Here is a 20,070-nt window from a genome sequence, read left to right on the forward strand (position 1 = left end):
TGAGCGACTGAACTGAACTGAACTGCCCTTCCCCAAGTGGAAAGAACTGAGGACAAAGCTTACAAGTTTGGAAGCCAGCACTTGAGGACAGGGGTGTGCAGGGGCCAGGCGGCCCAGGGAGACGGGCCTCCCTCCACCACCATGAGGCCCATCTCTGGGGAGAAACAGAGGGAGGGGCAAGTGAAATTCAAAATGAGGAGTTTGTCTTTGACACACGGACTGGTAGGGTGAATTTTCTTGGGAGCCTGAACACTTGTGTTTGAGCCCCAACTATTGTTTACTAGCCATGTGACTTTGGGCAAGCAAACCAAATGGTAACTTGTGGAGAATTAGTTGCATTATTGATAATATCGGAAGAAGACAACATGTTTGGCTTCAACATGTTGGGAGAGTCAAGTCAGATCCGCCTTTGCCTTGCTGAGTAGACTGTGCTATTTCAGTGCCGATGACAGTTCTTAATTTCAATTCCAGGAGCCCCTTTCCCTAACCTCCTGTTTCTTCAGCTTCATCCCACTCCATCCTAATGGCATGCATTCCGCTATCTGCTAGGAACTTCTATTTTTCACTCTATTCTTATCGAAATTTCTCATCAGTTGTTTTACACTTTAGCGCAACTAATGCGACAACTGAAGTGTTGTTGCCTCCTAAAGGAATTTCTGGAGATCAAGGCAAGGCAGAGAGGCTTTGTATTCCTGAGCGTCTTGGAAATCACATGATAATTTGCCTCATCTACTCACGCGTTAGACTGGCCTTTCCCTATAGCTACCGTTTTTCATCAATTTCAGAGCATATTATTTTGTTTTATTTTTCTATTTCAACAGCTCTGAAATCAGATCTGGATAAATTTTATAATCTTGGATGTGCCATACTCTAATTAGCACTGTTTTCTTTTTTCAGTGGTTCAGAAAATAACGATGCATCTTACAATCCAGGGTTTACACAGATGCGATGTAACATTGCTCTGGCAGAGATAACAGGATTCATCAAAGGGCTAAGGGAAAAAGGGAGGTGGGATCAGATCAGAAAACAAAGGCATAGACTGTTTCATTTTCTTCCACCTTTCAGTTGCCCAGCATTACCTGGATATTTGGATTCTGTCCATTGATATCAGCTTTGGAAAGATCTGGAAAGTTGGGTAGGTCAAGGAGAAAGGATCTGGGGCCATCTCTTTGCAATGAAGGGTGCCCAACCTCTTGCTGGAATTGCTGTCTGGGGATGGGCTGGTGCCCAGCCTGGTGGTCTGAATGTTCCCCGGGTGCTTCTTTGGACAGAGGAAAGCTGGTTTCTGATGTCGAGGCACTTTCCATGTTGAGGTTATTCTGAAACAAACAAACAAGCAAATAAACAAATAAACAGGAGAAGCATGATTTAGAAATGCTACCCGTAAAAACTTGAGACGAGGACAATTCCAGGAGTTGGAATTAAGCCAGGGTTGCACTCCCAAATCATTGTTCTTCCCATGGCTAAGTTTTCCCATCTTTAAAAAGCTAAATTATCAGAAAAATTTTCCTAGCTTGCTACTTGGGGATTTTCTGAGGGCTAATGAGTTTGATCCCTGGGTCAAGAAAATGCCCTGGAGGAGGGCAAGGCAACCCACTCCAGTATTCTTGCCTAGAGAATCCCATGGACAGAGGAACCTGGTGGGCTACAATGTATAGGGTCACAAAGAGCAGGACACGACTAAAGTGACTTAGCATAGCACAGTGTATTATGGGATATTTATCCAACATCAACATATGTCAACATGAAGAGCCTGATGGAGCTTGAAGTGCTTAATGGAGAACAGTTGTTCATTTAGAACTGGAATCAAATTATAGTTTGCTTATCACAGCTTCAATTGATTAACCACTCTGGCTTTAGTTATAACCCCAGTGTCCAGAGCTTGTTTCTTTGGTGTGGGTTAGCAAAAGATCTGAAAATATTTCAGTCAAATCATTGATTATATCCATCCGTTCATCCATCCATCTATCCATCCATCATCTTTTCCATCCATCTGCTTATCAACCTACTTAACCTTCTTCCCTCCTTTCTGCCTTCCCTCCTTCCTGCCTTCAGTGTCTTCAGTCATCCACTCATCCATCCTTCCAGCCATCCAGTCAACACGTGTCAACCATGTGCTAGGCATAGGAAAGCCATGAACAAGACAGTCACGGGCCCTGTTCTACTGGACTGCGCATCTAACCGGGGGGAATAAACCACAAATACACACATGAATAGGGTCGGATCAGAGAACAGTGATTGCTCAGAAGAAAAATAACAGACAGTGGTCAGGGACAACACGATGTAGGTGGCTGAGGAAGACCTGTCTGAAAAGGCAGCTTGCAAAGTGAAACCTGAACAGCTGCAATTATTGAGCAAAGAACACAGCAGAGAGACAAGCAAGGAAGACCGTCCTGGGATGCCGATGACTTGGCTCACCTGAGGATCAGAGAGAAGGCCAGTGAGGCTGGGACAGAGTGAAGTGGGGGAGAAGGACCTGAGATGGGGATGGAGAGGTGGGGGACAGCCCAAGAAAAAGTCACACAAAGGCGTTCTCAAATTGAGGGTCTTTATCGTGAAAAGTTGCAAGTCTGTTGTTTTTCCAGGCTAGCAAAAAAGGTCTGTGTTTGGTTGTCATTGGGGGAAAATTTTTACCAGTGATCAGAGAGCGTGGAAGTTGCTGGACTTCTTTCCCAGAGTAGCTTCTGCTCGCCTTCTCCCTGGCCCTCTGGTTGGAGGCTTCCTCCATCCCCTAAGGGGTAGCATTTTCGTGTTTACTGGTGGAGGGCGATGTGGAGATAGAATTTCACCCGCGTTTGGGTCAGCGGTTAATGTCCTTGTTATTCTTGGGCATGTTTGGGGGTTTTGGAGTGGATATCCCAGCACGTTGCTTCCGCACGCACTCCCCGCCCCCTCTGCCTGCAGCGCCTCGGACCCAGTCAGGGGTTACATCTGGGATCAAAACACTCCTGACTCTGAGCACCCGAGGTCAAGAGTGGGCTGAGGACGGAACACATGCAGCGGATGACCATCTCATTAAACAGCTGACCTGAGGGGCTGGATTTTTCTATCTCTCTAAACAGACATGGGATGGGGAATAAACTCCCTGGTGCAGAGATCGCGTCTGTGAATGTTCCCAGAGGCTGAGAAGAGGACGGAGCTAGGAAGAAGCCTGTCTGCTAGCTCCTCTTTAAAACGTGCAGTTAGGGAGGGGAGAGCTGCTGCCCTTCATCAGGTCTTTGCCTGCCCTTCCTCTTTGCTCGGGAGATGTGGCCGGGGGCAGAGTCTTTGCACACCTTTCCAGTCACCTCTCTGTCATGCTTTCGTCTCCTGGCATAGCCTCCTAGAGAGAGCTGCCCTGGCATTCCTGGACATTGCTCAACACAACAGAGGCCAAATGCATTATGCCCAGCTTGTCCCATCCAGCACACAGAGAGAGTGAGAGAGAGGCAGGCTAATTCTTTCCTCAACACGAAACATCTCTATCGTGGCCTGGGGCAAGCTCACTGGATGCACTCCTTCTCTTGTTTTTCTCCCTGGATCCCCAACAATGTTAGTGAGGACATCTGACTTCTCATGGAAAATTTCTTGCAGCAGGTTCTGGGAATCTAATTCTCAGAAAGGGTGCATGATTTGCTCTCCCACACCCTGAGGGATACCCTGCAAATCCTGCCTTGGCTTCATGGTGGCAACCGGAACACACTGCTAGACTGGGTGAAAGAGGGAACCTTCCCTGGCAATCCAGTGGTTGAGAGCTCACCTTCCAGAGAGGGTGAGGTGTATGGAGAGAGTTAACAGGGAAACTTACATTACCATATGTAAAACAGACAGCCAGTGGGGATTGCTGTGTGACTCACCGAACTCAGACAGGGGCTCTGTGACAACCAAAAGCAGTGGGATGGGGAGGGAGTTGGGAGTGAGGTTCAAGAGCGAAGGGACATAGGTACACCTATGGCTGGTTTATGTTGATATTTGGCAGTAAATAACAAAATTCTGTAAAGCGATTATCCTCAATTAAAAAATAAATTAATTAAAAAAAAATAAAAAGATTTCACCTTCCCATGCAGGGGATGAGGGTTGATCCCTGGTCAGGGAGCTAAGATGTCACATGCCTCTTGGCCAAAATAAAAGAAAAAAAAAAAAGAAAAAGAAAGAAACCAAAATGTAAAAAAGAAGCCATATTTTAACAAATTCAATAAAGACTAAAAATAGTGCACATAAAAAAAAAATCTTTAAAAGATGGTGCCCCCTTTCCTTTCCCTTGTGATGAAGCAGTCTTTCTACTACAACAACTCTTATTTTAGAAGAAGAGATGTTGTTGTTGTTCAGTCGCTCAGTGGTGTCTGACTCTTTGTGACCCCAGGGACTGCAGCACACCAGGCTTCCCTGCCGCTCACCATCTCCCAGAGTTTGCCCAAGTTCATGTTCATTGCTTCTGAGAGAGAGGAAAGGTATTTGGGCTGCATATTTGTCGCTTGGCTTAGCTGGCTGATAAAACAAGGGCTGGGGTTCTGACGGGTTTCTTGATCTGACTCTGGAATTTCTCCTGGGAGGAGAGGCACACAGTCATCCTGGCTTAGACATGAACTAAGACTCTCTGTGGCTGAACGATCCTCCACGGAAAGCAAAGCAGGCAATAAGAAGAATCCCACACTGTCCCAGCAGGATGGTCCAGAGAACTCAGGGTGGGTTGGGTCTACACTTGAAAAGAGGAATGTAGAGTCAGGGCAACTGGGCTGGACGATTCAGGCCACAAGTGCCTGTGCTGGGAAGATGGGGGCACAAAGTATGCTTTGGCTTGAACTATGCACACAATTGTGGCCTCTCTCCATCCTTCCCCAATCCTTCTCCTCCTGCCTCCCCCCACCTCCCCTCAAACAAGCTCAGTGTTTGCAAAGTGTCTAAAAGATGGGAATGGGAAATCATAAAAAGTGCTAATCATGATCTCTGAATATCTGAATTATTCTTGCTTTTCTACAACACATGTTGACCTGGAAAACTTGGCTCCCTCCAAACCTTGGTACACTCTCAAACTGTTTGGAAACTGGAAGCCCTCAGGTAGAATATCTGCCTGCCAATGCAGGAGATGTGGGTTTGATCCCTGGGTCTGATCCCTGGGTTGGAAAGATCCCCTGGAGGAGGAAATGGCAACCCACTCCAGTATTCTCACCTGGAAAATTCCTTGGACAAGAGGAGCCTGGGGGGCTAGTCCAAGGAGTCACAAAAAGTCAGACATGACTGAACACAGCACTGATAAGGTAGGAGAAGGGTGCCTTACAATGGCTCACATAAAATGAAGCTCTACTTTATTCAATCAATAACAAGATTCAGGAGCAACCATTATTTTGATAATCAAGAATCTAGGGCAGGAGACAGTAGACTGGGTCTGCTAATAAGGAAGGAAAACACCGTTTCTTCATCCTTTCTCAAAGACACACTACACTCCTTGCAGAGGCCCCATCTGCAAGACCTCCTTGCAGGGCCAAACTCACTCACCGAGTTCACATAACAATCCTAGCAGAGCGAGGATTCTCATGAAGGGTGGATTGCAAAATGAAGATTTAAACAGTTCGTGTTTTATTCAGCAAAGCAAGCATCCTTCTCTGAAAACGTGAGCTTCAGAGAGTCTGCTCTTTAAGAAATAGTACCACTCTTTCCAAGGAACTGCCTGATTCATTTGGTTTGAATCCAAGTGAGACAAGGGCATCAGTTCAGTTTGGGAAAATATCACTTTGCCCACAATGTGTCTTTGAGTTGACCTTCGACCTGTGACATTGCTGCAGCTCTAGGAGCAACATTCTAATTTGAGAGCCGTGACCACTAATAAAGAAACAGAAGAACTAAAGCTAGTAAGTGGTTTGCACTCACACATTGTTCAACTGTGAGGGGAATGACATACGGTGGCCACACTACTCAGCTGCCACTTGACTCTCCCACCTTTGTGCATAGCTCCTGTCCCTCCATTATTCTACAACTTATTTTTTCTATAATTTATTCTTATTTAAAAATAGGAATAAGGTAATAATAAAATGCTAACAGTAATAATAAAATAGGCTCTGTGCTCATGTAGCCTGGTGTTTTGCCTTAGATGGCAGTATTACTGTGGCAGATATTGCAATTTCCAATATCCATTCTTCTTTTTTTAAATTCAGGGTTGATTTCAGAAGGCAACACGCCTGGCTAAAACTTCATTTCCCAGCACCTACTGCAGGAAGGGATGACCATGTGACACGGTTCTACCCAATGAGATGTAAGTAGAAGGTCCCTGATACGACTCTTAGACAGAAGGCAGAGTCAGTTTACCTTTTGCCTCTTTTCTCTCTTTCATTTTCTCCTGCCTGAAGTGTGGATAATATGAGTGTTTGAAGTGAAATGAGGCTGCTGGCATGAGGTTGAAGATACTCTCTAAAGGTGGCTGAATGGCAAGATAGAGGGGCTGAGGTCCCTGGTAACACACGAGAGCCTTCATACTAGCCCTGGAATGATGACCTCTGAACTTCTTGCACCCTTGCTACAAACAGTAACATTGAGGACCTGTGTGACTCTAATTTGAGAACTGTGACCACCAATAAAGGGAGAAAAGCCCTGTTCAGCAAAGTGACTCAGGATTGGGTACCATCCCCAGCTTATGCGGGTACCAACCGAGCATTTAGTGAATCATTTCCAAGACCTTCACGGTGTCAGCCAGGTTACAAGAGCTCAGCCTTGCTGCTGACTTTCCAAATCCGCCCTCTACCACCTCCCTCCTCCTTCCACATATAGAATCTTCTCACTGTTTCAGCATCTGTACCTTGCATTTCTCAAACCCGTTACTTGCTGGGTAATGTCATATTTCCTTTCATTTGTCTGAAAATCCTATCACTAAAAAAATTCGAGGTGTTTGCCCTCAAAGAATCCAGATCTCCTTGGACAAATGATTGATTCCAGAGCTGGGGTGGGGAAGTCAAGTGAGTCTGGGATGCTCTCCTGTGGCAGGAACCAAGGAAGACTCAGGAATTAATGGTGTTCCCTCGGAACAACATGGGAGCCATCCTGAAGGGCCCTCGGTGCACCAGGATTAGATACTTTGGGTGTCAAAACACAAAAATTGTCGTTGACTGCCATGCATTGCATCCGTGACATTCAATGAACCTACGATGATACTCACAAAACAGAGGAAGCCAGGAAAAGCCATCATCCGCACTTGAGGTAGGGCTTATAAAACTCCTTACTTGGAACATTTGTATTAAAGAGAAATGGAGGTTTGCTTGAGGAAATAATGTCTGAACCAAGATTGAACAAATGAGTACCGTGAAGCCTGGGAAGCAGGTGACGATCACAGAGCAGACAGGGAGATGGGCCAGTGAACTTGGCGATCCTGGCGAAGGACACGGAGTGTGCAGACTCCCCAAGGCCTCCCAGGGCCTGGCACTGAGGCCCAAGGGCCATCAGGCTGGGATGGAGTTGGGGTTAGGCTCATTGCCACTCTGCTGTCTTCAGTAAGAGATCACTGGATAAATAATACAAATGCCAGGCCCAACCCCAGATGTCTGCACCCACCAGCCTTTGGTCTGAAAGCTTTCTCTCCTAGCATGCTGTGACTTTTCCATTAGGCCACCACTTCCCTGGTGGCATCCTCTGGGTCAGCTGGAGGCTTGCTGGCGTTCTATGGGCGGGCATCGCCTCCCTGGCTCCCGTCACTAGCTCTGAATGCTCCCAGGAAAGCTCTGCCAAGATGGCTGAGGAAACCTCTCGTCGGCAGCCCTGGTGCGGTTTCCAAGATGACAGGCCCAGACACTTTGCTCCTCGTGTACTTTCTCCACGGGACATCCCCTGCCCAAGAGCCGGGACGTCCGGCCGCCGCCCTCAGCCACGTCGGGGGGGATCCATCCCTTTGGCTGCATTGTGACCAAGGTGGACCGCCATGGACCACATCGAGGTCAGAGCACTCACAGCAGAGTCGGCAGCTGCTCATCTGGCACAGGACTGAGAGAGGCAGGGGTTCTTTGGAGAACCAAGCCCCAGAGCTATTTAGGGCGATCAGCTCCAGGGAGGACAATCAAGCTGTGAAAAGGAGCTGTGCGTCCACCTTTGGAAAAACCGTGCTCAGAATCACTGCCACCTGCCCTGTTCCATAAACCTCAACCAAAGGCCGGTGTGTGAAAACCAGGGCTGATCTGACCACTTCCAGAACCTCAGAAGAGGCACACACTAGTAACAAATTGTGGCTGGCTTGGACAGTTTTAATGCCTATTTTTTTTTTCTTTTCTTTCAAGGCTGTGGTAACTATTCCCAGATTAACGCAACCAGGCAGACTTCTTGGAGGCAGACGGGATGGCAAATTTCTGGAGGGCAAAGAACAGGCCGTATCTGCAATCTCAAACCCCACACCCTCCAATTCCAAATGAGCTCAGGGGGCACCCAATAAGTACTAGTTGATGATAATGATGGCCACAGGCTTAGTTAGATGTTGTTTTAATTAGGCTCAGGCTACAGGCCTCATTACCCCTAATGTGGCTTTTATGTGGGATTCTAAAGAAAAAAAAAACCCAAGAATCTTCTATTGAAGATATTAAAGAAGATATTATTAGCAAGGCTTTTGGTCTCATAGACTTTGAACAACCAACAACAAAGATTATAATTAACGTCACTGCAGCCTCTCTCCTTAAAATATATTAACAATATAGCTAATTAGCAATATGTCCTCATTTGGGCTGGACAGCTGCATATTATTATCGACAATGCTTGTTTCCTTTCTGCAGATTAAAGGCAGCCACGCTGCATCCAGGCATATGGCCACGCTCCTTCCACATTAAAACACTCCGTTTTCTTCTCCCCACGATAAACACACTCGGGGCTTTATCTGTGCCGGGCATCGATTTTTGTCTGGAATGTTTCCACACGTCTAAAAATAAGTTCAAGAATGCCATGGGTGGTATTTCAAAGGGAAGAGCACAAGTTTCCCTGTTTGGGGAGAAAAAAAGGATAAAAGGGCACAGTGATTATCTTTTCACATGATTGGGGGTGTGAGCGCTCCCAGGAAGAGAAAATCAAAGGATGAACGGTGTGAATTTCAGGCAGAAAAGCTGCCTTCTCAGGAGGTGGTGGGGGATGCTTGCTTGTTCTTAGGACTCAGGAAGACAGCTGTGAGATGGTGACCACAGGCCTGGCACCCACTGGTGGTGGAGGCTTGCTCAGCGCAGGCTGGGAGGAAGGAACCAGATCTCTGGGGGGAAGCCCGCATTGTTGAAGACACTGATGGTGAGGTTGGCCACCTTCTGCTGGCAAGTGATGGTGATCATACCCCTTCAGGTAGCGGGAACAGAGCAGACATCCATGGCTGTATGTTACAGCAAGCATGAACACGCAATGCCCCTTTGCAGGGAAAGACAAATTCCTGGCAGAGGGAAGTGGCCATAACTGTACTCCGATCTTTGCTGTCGGACCCTGAAGACAACCCTGGGAGCTAGTGACATAGGCACATCACATTTCAGGAATGCCGGAGTGTTTCATCTTGGTTGGGAATGGAGCCTTCTGTTGAAAGTCTGACTAATAGCTGAGGAATCTTCCATTTTGGGGGCAGAATGTATCAGAGGGCTGTTTACTCTAGGGCTTGGGAGTGACCTCGCTTATGATCTCGGGTGATGCTTTGGAAGGCATGAAGAATGGCTGACTCCTTGCACTTGGGCATGGAGCTGGCTCCAGAGGGGAAGGGGCTGCTGATGAGAGTCTCCCACCCCCGTGCTTCTTTCTTAATTGAAGGCTCTTGGGGCCAGCTGACAAAATGGGAGTCAACGCCCCACTAGCTCGTCTTGGATGCTTCTGTAAACAGCTTTGATCTTGAAAATGTGTGGATTATTGGTGATTTTTCAAGTTGTGCTTTTCTCCGCTGTTGGCGAAGAAAGCAGAGTGAGAGCTCCCCGGGCCCCGTTTCCTTTATGTCCTGTTAGACTAAAGAATGGACAGAAATGGGATGCGAATTATTCTTTCAAGTCTAAGAAAACACGTAAGAAGCAGAGTTCAAGGCTGGGAAGCCAATTTGGCCAAAGAAACCTTCACACATCATCTGAACCATCTCTGCCAATGGAAGTGGATGGAGAGACTGTGTTTTCCAGAATTCTGCTCCAGGGAGGTGGTGAATTTGCCTAGACGAGACACTTGCATAAATAACATCTCTTGGGGTGTGAGATACGCGTGCTGCCCACTCCCCCTGCCCAGTGCCCCTGTAAGCTAAGGGAAGGTCTTGTCTGCTGAGTGCTGAGAGAGGCATTGGAATTTAAGGGTTGACTGAACTTGTTCAGGGATCAAGGAACAGGTCAAGGGTGGCCACCAGGGGGCTTCGGCCATTGGAGATCAGCTCCCCCTCTAAGCCAAAGTTGAAGCAAATATTTAATGAATGTGGATTATTGTGGATTTTTAAAATTGTGCTTTCTCCATTATCTGGGAAGGAAAACAGAGTGGTAAACTCTCCAGATCCTTTTCCAGGACCCAAGTTGCAGAGACATCAAATTATTAGCATGCCTAAAGGGCCCAGCTGTCTTAAGTCCTCCCATGACCAGAGGGAGAGCACAGAACAGGACAAGGAGACCCCAGAGGTGGAGGCCCCTGCAGTGATGCAGCGTCTCCCCACATGGCAAGGGGGACACCCAAGACCAAGTCAAGGCTGGTGTTCTGCTGTCGGAACCTGGGAGGCAAGTCAAACGGTAAAGACTGGCAGAGTTCAGACTGGCCTGGGGTGGGGATGGCCCGAGGGACCCTTGCTCAGCTATTGTTTTAATTAAGAAGATGGATTTCTCTCAACACCCAAAGTGAAGACCCATCACTGAAACCTACCATGAATTTCTCTGCTCCCAGTACCTGTAAGCTAGGTTTCTAGAGGGAACTGGACTTTCACCTTGGAATCCTAGAAAAGGGCTTATGATGTTGAGGAAGGGGCCTGGGCCATGAGGTCTGAGGCCTAGGTCTCTGCCCTGCCTTGCCCCTACCTAGTTTTGTGAGCTTAGGCGAGTTTCTGTACCTTTGCACCTAGACTGGTAGGGTTTGCGAAAACATCCGCAGATTCCTCCTGTAACTGTCTATGCCTTGGGTAGTGGTCTGCTATACTGTCTTTGCATTTGGTCATGTGACTTACTGTGGCCGATGGACAAGAGTAAGCAGAGATAAATGTATATTGGAGCTCGACTTTTTTTTTAAAAAAATTGCTCTTTGGAATCCTGAGACCACCATGTGAAGAGGCCTGGGCTAGCTTGTGGGATGAAGGCAGATAGGTGAAACAGATAATCTACCCTAGACTAAACAGCCAGCCAATGACTCGTCACACAAATGGAGACTATGTTAGATCATCTGGCCCCAACTGAGCTAATCCAGACTAGAAAAGCCACCCAGTTGACCCATAGAATCATGAGAAACAGTAAACATTGTGGTTTATGCTAATGAATTCAGAGTGGTTTGTTACACAGCAGAAGCTGATACAGGACCTCAGCTATTCCTTCTGTAAAATGGGTATAAGGATGAGTATGTTGTTCTCATCAACATAGGATGAGAACTAGAGAAAAGCTCCCAATCCATCTATCTCACCTCCTAGGAATAGAATCCTCAAGAGACACTTGTCCCAGAAAAAAAAAATTTTCCAATGATTAAAGGAAAATCAGATCAGATCAGTTGCTCAGTCATGTCCGACTCTTTGCGACCCCATGAATCGCAGCACGCCAGGCCTCCCTATCCATCACCAACTCCCGGAGTTCACTGAGACTCACGTCCATCGAGTCAGTGATACCATCCAGCCATCTCATCCTCTGTCGTCCCCTTCTCCTCCTGCCCCCAATCCCTCCCAGCATCAGAGTCTTTTCCAAATAGTCAATACCAAAAGGCTAAAAACATCAAATTGAGGGTGAGGAAATTAAACAAAAATCTGATGGTTCTAAAGGCATGCAGTGCAAATGTTATCTTCCTCGGCACCTTCCCCCATCCCTCCACCTGCCGACTCAAAGCTGGGTCAGATCTGCTGAAAAACATCCCCCTGCCTACTGCTTCCATCATTCACAGGGGCTGCTCTGTTAACAGCCCCACAGCCAGTGTTTCAAAGATTTGGAGCTGAGACTTAACAATGCTCCCTCACACTTTCACGATGCACCTGTATGGCTCTGTTAGCTGCCAGAAACCAGCAATGCTCATTTATTGGGGAACCCCTACTGACACTATAAAGCAATTATAGAGCCATCATAGGCCGATTATGGCCTGAGGTGAAGAGAAAGCTGTACCCCACCAGGACCGGTCCCCTTTCCCACCTGCCGGTACAGATTGTTCTTATTTGGACTGCTGTTCTGTTCTCCTCCAGGGAAACTGTTTGATCCCTGCTCGGAAAGCTGGCAGCTGATGCGACTGTGGGCCCTGGACTTCGCTTGGCTAATCTTTTTCTATAAATGGATGGAGATCTGCTCTATTCATAGGTTCACTCAACAGGCATTTTGTGGGCATCTGCTTTGGGCCAGGTGCCGTGAGCCTGTGGTGAGGCAGTTCAATAGCGTATACCTTGTGAGGAGAAATGAGCCAAACTTGGAAATAAAGCAAAAGGGTGGTTGCGAGTTGATCAGTTCCCAGCAGAGCATATAGTATGACAGGCCTGTCCCTGGTTACTTTTCTAGGAGAATGGACCTTTGTTTCACTTATTATTTACTATTGCTTAGGGCTTCCCAGGTGGCGCTAGTGGTAAAGAATCCACCTGCCAATGCAGGAGACATAAGAGACGTGGTTTGGATCCCTGGGTTGGGAAGATCCCCTGGAGGAGGAAATGGCACCCCAATCCAGTATTCTTGCCTGGGAGATTCCATGGACAGAGGAGCCTGGCGGGCTACAGTCCATAGGGTTGCAAAGAATAGGACACAACTGAGCAAGTGAGCACACACACACACACACACACACACACGCACAAGCACACACACACACAAAAGGCTTAGGCTAAAAGTTACACGTGAACTTGGAGATTTCCACCCTGTAGAAATATAATTTATTTTTTGTTACACGTGAATTTGGAGATTTCCACCCTGTAGAAATATAATTTATTTTTTTGTTACACGTGAACTTGGAGATTTCCACCCTGTAGAAATATAATTTATTTTTTGGTCTGGTAGAAACAATAATTCGTTAAATGTTCTCATCATAAGGGACAAAATTCCAAGTATGTGAAGTGATGGATGTTAACTAAACTTACTATGCTAATCATTGACAAGGTATCGTATCTCAAGTCATTAGGTTATATACCTTCAATATACACAACGTTATATATCAATTATATTTCAACAAAACTGGGGAAAAAACCAACAATGAATAATAGGGTCAATGCCCCTCCAAATCTACTCGGTCATGATTTTCTCCACTAATTTTATAAATATCTGTTCCTCACAAGCACTTAACTGGCACTAGCATCTTCCTAGTTCTCTCATTAGCTAGTTCAATAAAGCTTTGACAAGAATTCATTTTATTATTCATTTAGGACCATGCCACATGCTTGCAGGATCTTAATTCTCTAACCAGGGATCAAACCTGGGCCCCCTGCAGTGGAACACATAGCCCTAAACCACTGGACTTCCAGGGAATTCCGGTTATGTATCCATTTTACAAGAGACTCTTATGAAAATCATATCTGGACAGGGTTTTGTCTTTAAGACTTCAGACTCCAGTGGGAAAGTTAAGAAATGCTTGCATATGAAATGCCAGGGAGAAAGTGGGAAATTCTTTAAGAGTGAAGGAGTCCAACGTAAGGAAGTAAAACCATCCATACTTCTGATTCTGCAGCTCACCATCTACTGACTCTTTAACAATAACCATTTAAGGTTCTTTCATTTTCTCTAAAAGATCCTTTTCTGGATACTTGTCTAATGCACTAACAAGTAGAAACAAGTATGGAGAAGTATGATCTGTAAGCAGGACTTTTTGTGGGTTTCTCCTCTTATTGGGAAGAGCAGAAGGCCAAGCATCAACTGGCAGAGGGCACCCACCAGACCACTTTCAGCCACTTTATTGATGTTAACTCCTTGACCCCATACAATTTCTTATTCTGACCCCAGAAAAACAAAGCACCTGCTAGTTTTGTTCTTGATAAAGATCATTCTCCCACTTGAGCTCAGTTAGCTGAGGTTCAAGGAAAGAGAAGACCGAGCTTCTTAGGGGCTTTCTTTTGGGGATGGTCATGAAAGGGGGTGCACCAGAGCACATACTTACGTGCTGCTACTCTCCCCAAGATAAACATCCTGGTACGAGGGTGTGTCTGTCTGAACCTGGGCAGAAAATGGGTGGCACTGAGGTACGTGTGACCTAGGGAGCTTAATGAAAGAAGAGCTGACAGATGGGTGGACAAGGAGGCTGCTGCTGCTGCTAAGTCACTTCAGTCGTGTCCGACTCTGTGCGACCCCATAGACATCAGCCCACCAGGCTCCCCCGTCCCTGGGATTCTCCAGGCAAGAACACTGGAGTGGGTTGCCATTTCTTTCTCCAATGCATGAAAGTGAAAAGTGAAAGTGAAGTTGCTCAGTCGTGTCCAACTCTTAGCGACCCCATGGACTGCAGCCTACCAGGCTCCTCCATCCATGGGATTTTCCAGGCAAGAGTACTGGAGTGGGGTGCCATTGCCTTCTCTGGACAAGGAGGCTGGAAACCACCAAAGATGCTGAGGTGTCCAGGGCTGGTAAAGCCAGGGAGATCTTATACCTCCAGGCCTGGAAAGGCAAGGAAAGGGAGCGGTTGCTGCTCCCCAGTGCGAGGGGGGGGTGTGTGTGTGTACATGGGCCTTACAAAATATGGATGCCTCCCTCTTCTTCCTCTCCTCTCTCGTCATGTTTACTGTTGGCCAATTCCAATCAGAAGCTCAAGATCAAGGGAGTCCGTTGATACGATACATACAGATCACGTAGCTGAGGCACACGACAGGGTGGGGAAGGCTGCGGGGTCAGTCTGGAGAGGTGAATGGAAGACACTGGGCACACGGGAAGTATCTGGGACAAAGCACACCACCACCCAGGCCAAGCATGGGACGCTGTGTCTAATCTTCACAACACCCCTTGAAGCAGACACGAGTGCTTGTGTTCCAAGGAGGAGGAAATTGAATTTGAGAGGCCTCTGGCTAGCAGAGTAGGCACCGCAACCCTGTTCCTCCCACTGTATGCTGTCCTAATTTCTCTCCCAGGGGTTCTCTAGAGTAAGAGAGTCTGCAGCCACCTTGAATCTCCCATCTTCCCTCACTGCAGCTTCCACTCAGGCAACGGGTTCAAGGGGCCTGCTTCAAGAACACTGGCCAGCAGCACGTTGCTGATTTAATTCTCAGCTCTGCTCCCCTACTTTGTTTGTTATGGGGGTCCTGGCCACCTTTTCTTAGGAAAACTATCCAGATGCCAGTCCAGCCCAAAGCCACTTGGCTTGTGCAGGCTGATACCGTCACAGGGTCAGTAAGTGCTGGTCAACACAAAGAGCTGGTATAATGAGCATGGACTACAAGGGATGCTGGCAAACTAATGATGGGAAAGACAGGAATGAAACGGCACATCATACTTCGTGCAAGAGTTCTGGGCTCTGCAGCAAGTCTCCCGCATACCCATCTTCAAGCTGTGAACTTTGAAAGATGTGAACATGCGTGGCAGTCCTTGTATGCCAGCTGCTGTTATACTTCTGCACTCTTCAGGGCACTTTAGTGTAAAAGTAAAACTGCTATATTCTTTATGTTTGTTTGTCTTTTATGTACATGTTATTTGTGTGAAAAGTATTTAAACCTATTCCAATATAGTACCCTATAGCCGATTGTGTTAGTTGGGTACCTAGGCTAACTTTGTTGGACTCGGGAACAAATTGGACTTACAAATGCATTCTCAAATTTGTTCATATAGTAAGCAGGGGACTTTATTTTGGGAAGCCAGATGAGGCAGAGAATGGAGAAAACAGGCCACAAAGAGCAGGGCCCCACACTATTGCTTTGGATATTAGGTTTAGGAGTCATCACTTTCTTCCTGGGATTTGCTAAGCATTTGGGGTGAGCTTTGAAAGCGACAGGAACTCAAATGGCCATCTACAGCAGAATATATAAGGAAGGTATATGCATAAAATAGTCATACAATGAAACATTATCAGTGAATTTCACAAACATGATGTTGAACAAAGGAAACCAGATAAAATGTATGGTTCTATTTATGTAAAGTTCAAAAGCAGGCAAAACTAAGTAATGCTGTTAGAAGTCAGGACAGTGGCGATCCTGGGGATGCTGGTAACGAAAAGGGAGCCCTGTGGCAGAGCGGGGGGGTCAGGCCACAAGAGCCACATTCTGTTTCTTTAAAAAAAATATTGATTTGGCTGCACTGGGTCTTAGCTGCAGCATGTGGTATCTCTAGTGACATGTGAGATCCAGTTCCCTGACCAGGGATCGAACCTGGGCCCCTTGCATTGGGAGCGTCGCGTCTTAGCCACCAGACCACCAGGGCAGTCCTCACATTCTACTTCTGGAAGCTGGTTACACAACGTGTTCACTTTAGGGAACTGGTTGAACTGTACATGTATGATTTGTGCTCCCTTCTGTATGCACAAGACTTACCTGCTGAACTTAAATAACTACTAGAAACACAAGGAGAAATAAAGTAGAAATGGAGTCATAGAGAAATGGCACTTAGAAAGGTCACAGGGATTTAAGATGCCAAGCTTTCTGTTACTGCTATTTTCTGAATTATAAAGGATGCAGGAAAATACGTTTTTTTTTAAAAAAAAAAACAGAGGGCCCCCACCTTGGTCCATTATTCTCCTATGACCTAGTGTTCTCACCTCTAAAAGGAGGAGCATACCTGTAGCGCAAGCTCTTCTCTCCCTTTATAATTCCCGTCTCCCACTGGCCTTTCCTAGGACTCACTTTTACCTTGATACCTTTTCTCTTGAATGTTTGCTTCTCAGCCCAGCTTCTATCTTCCCTCATCATAACCAGCTACACCTCTACCCCCCTTTCCAGTGTTAACTCTGTGGTAGTCTTATCCAAACACTTGTTACGGATCATCTCAATCAATGCCTCCCAAAGCTCCCACCAGATGGGTACCATTATCATCACCCCCATTGGACAGATGAGGAAACTGAAGCTGAGGATGTCATCAAAGTCACCAGCTCCTAAAGCGTCCAGTTGGGGCTGACCATGGCTGTAAAATATGGCTGAGACAGGTGGGGGCTCATTCTGGACCCATGGAGACAAGAGAAAGCAGCTGGCGTTAGCCAAAGTCACAGGGAAGAAGGCCAATACTTCTTCCAACCACCCCAGTGTCAAGAATGGCCAGGAGGGACTTCCCTGGCAGTCCAGTGGTGGAGACTCTGTGCTTCCACTGCAGGGGCTATGGGTTTTGTCCCTGTTCGGGAATCTAAGCTCCTGCATGCCACTCAGCCAAAAAAAAAAAGAGAGAGAGAGAGAGAAAATTTCTTGAACTGAATAAAAATGCAAACACAATGTTCAATTTAATTTTTTTTTTTAAAGAGTGGCCAGGATACAGAGGGAGACCCTTGAATCTGGCCAGCAGCCTCTCCAAAGATGTCTGACTTCGGGAGGGCTGTGGAGGGTGATGCATTCAGCATCAGTTTTAAAGCCATTTTCGTACCTACAATCCCACAGGAAAATCCAGCTCGTCCTGAAAACAGTTACACCAGCTCTACCAAGTGGGAGCAGGGTATGAGCTGGGTCTAAGAATTCAGTGCCTTCTTTTTACAGAATGGGGTGCAGGGTATGGCTGGGGAGGGGCCAGCACACGGGAGGATGTCTGGGTGGGGTCCAGAATGCGAGATTCCTGGTTCCTGGCCTTCGGCTCTTCCGAGGGAACTGGCTGCTCTGGTGGCAGAGTCCTGCTGCTCCCCCGGCCCCGCCCCAACAAGTCTCCTGAGACTGAATCACAAAATGTTAGGCTTTCCCTTTGGAGTTGCTGTCTCAAAATGAATCTGGACCTTGATAAATGCTCTCTGAGTGGATGGATGGGTAAAGAAACCAACTTTCAAAGCCCAATGGGTGTGGGCACAGTCGACTCCCTGCAGTTTCATCCAGGGCCACCATGCCTGTGGTATAAGCTGTGCATGGAACAAAAGAGCCTGGTGGGGGGCAAGCATGGGCTGAAACCAAGCCTGGAGGACACGGTGTCTTCTCCCCAGAGGGGGTGCCTTGCTGTAACTCAGACAGAAGCTAATAGACACCCTTGGGTCAAAGGTCTCTGTCTCCTCTACCTGGAAAGCCCTTCCTTCCCTTGGCAACACGGAACACTCCTATGTCTCCTTACAAATCCTGTGAAGCTACTGCCATTTCTGTGAAGCCTTCCCCGATGCTCAGCAGAATCAGTCTCTCCTTGTTCTCCTCTCTTGTATTTTATACATTGACATATGTCTTCAGTTGTTCAGTTGTGTCTGACTCTTTGCAACCCCATGGACTGTAGCCTGCAAGGCTCCCCTGTCCATGGGATTTTCCTGGCAAGAATACTGCTCCTTTTCATTGTATTTTTATACATTATTAGAACTTTATTCATTTTTTGTTCAGTGTCTGACTAATTAAGGCAGGCAAAAACTGACTGAACTGCAAACAGCTGCACAAGGGGTAAATTACATTAGCCACATTAGCTTCTTCAAGTCCATGCATCCTTAGTGAAAGTCACTCAGTTGTGTCTGACTCTTTGTGACCCCATGGACTATACAGTCCGTGGAATTCTCCAGGCCAGAATACTGGAGTGGTTAGCCGTTTCCTTCCCTAGGGGAATGTCCCAACCCAAGGATTGAATCCAGGTCTCCTGCATTGCAGGCAGATTCTTTACCAGCTGAGCCACAAGGGAAGCGCAAGAATACTGGAATGGGTAGCCTATCCATTCTCCAGGGGATCTTCCTGGCTCAGGAATTGAACCAGGGTCTCCTGCATTACAGGCGGATTCTTTACCAACTGAGCTATCAGGGAAGCCCCCGCAAATCAGGCTTTATTTCATAGACCTATCTTATCTTTGGGTGCTCTTCATTTTCATCCGACTCTTTGTGACCCCATGGACTGTAGCCCACCAGGCTCCTCTGTCCATGGGATTTTTCAGGCAAGAACACTGGAGTGGGTTGCTGTTTCCTCCTCTAGGATCTCCCCAACTCAGGGACTGAACTCGCGCCTCCTGTGTCTCCGGCACAGCAGGCGGATTCTTTGGCCGCTGAGTATTTTGGCTATTTCTAAAATTCCTCTGCCATTGTCCTAGTCCAGGCTACTACTGTCACTCTCTGCCTTTCAAATCTCAGCTTAAATATCACCTCCAGAGACGGAGGACTTCTGCAATCATCAAGTACTGTCCCTCCCCCAAGGGAGTTCCCTTCCATCACTCCGTGTATGTCCTTAATACTCTGTGCCACAAGACAAGACTATTCTACATACAAACAAAACTGTCTTATGCAGTCTTGTTGGCCCCCATCAGAGAGTCAGCTCCTTGAAGCGGGGCTTCTGTTCTGTTTGCGTCGCTTCTGTGTCTGGGCGCTTAGCCCAGAGCCTGGCACGTGTAGGACTTCACTGCTGCCGTCTGGATGGATGATGCATCCATGCATGCACGACTACGTGGACAAGCAGGAGTTTAAAGTCTGATAGGCTAGGCACACTTTCCTCACCCTGCCTGTCTGAAACCATAGCTGGGTCCCGGGGCATAGGGGTGAGGAAGGTCTTTCTGACTTGGTTCTTGGCGTGGTCTCCACTGACCTGACGGCCACACGTCTTGGTATGGTCACCAGCCCCCAAGTCACGTCATGAGCCATACCTGGTGCCTCCCTTTGCCCAGAGAGAGAATGTGGAAAACTGCGCCGGGGGTGCCAACTGTGACAGCCGCCTGGGTGGGACCAATTCACTGCTCCACACTCAGTCAGCGCAGCGAGGAGCCGCCCTGGGGGAGCCTCCGGGGAGTGCAGGGTTGGGAAGCCGGGGGCGTGGGGTGGGCTGGGAGGGGCAGAAAGGAGATCCGGAAGGAGGAAGCACAGGGTCCCAGGGATGCTGTTCTTTGGAATTCACTTCTGACCCTGAACACTTTCTGAATTTGCTTCTCTTCAATGTCAAATAGTTCTAAGACTTTATATCAGTGTATATCCATACACATACTGATTCACAAATGC

The 20,070-nt window shown here is 47.2% G+C and overlaps 1 protein-coding gene across 1 annotated transcript in view; it reads right to left on the reverse strand.

The window, feature by feature from the left end:
• The window catches only part of ISM1 (isthmin 1, angiogenesis inhibitor), a 93,954-nt gene that overhangs the window by 31,941 nt on the left and 41,943 nt on the right, over positions 1-20,070 (reverse strand). The window contains exon 3 of the mRNA XM_010844156.1: positions 1,080-1,319. Coding sequence (XP_010842458.1) covers positions 1,080-1,319 — 240 coding nt within the window. The remainder of the gene's footprint in view (positions 1-1,079; positions 1,320-20,070) is intronic.

The sequence above is a fragment of the Bison bison genome, unplaced genomic scaffold (genome assembly GCF_000754665.1).
Source record: "Bison bison bison isolate TAMUID 2011002044 unplaced genomic scaffold, Bison_UMD1.0 scf7180017864196, whole genome shotgun sequence".
NCBI lineage: Eukaryota > Metazoa > Chordata > Mammalia > Artiodactyla > Bovidae > Bison > Bison bison.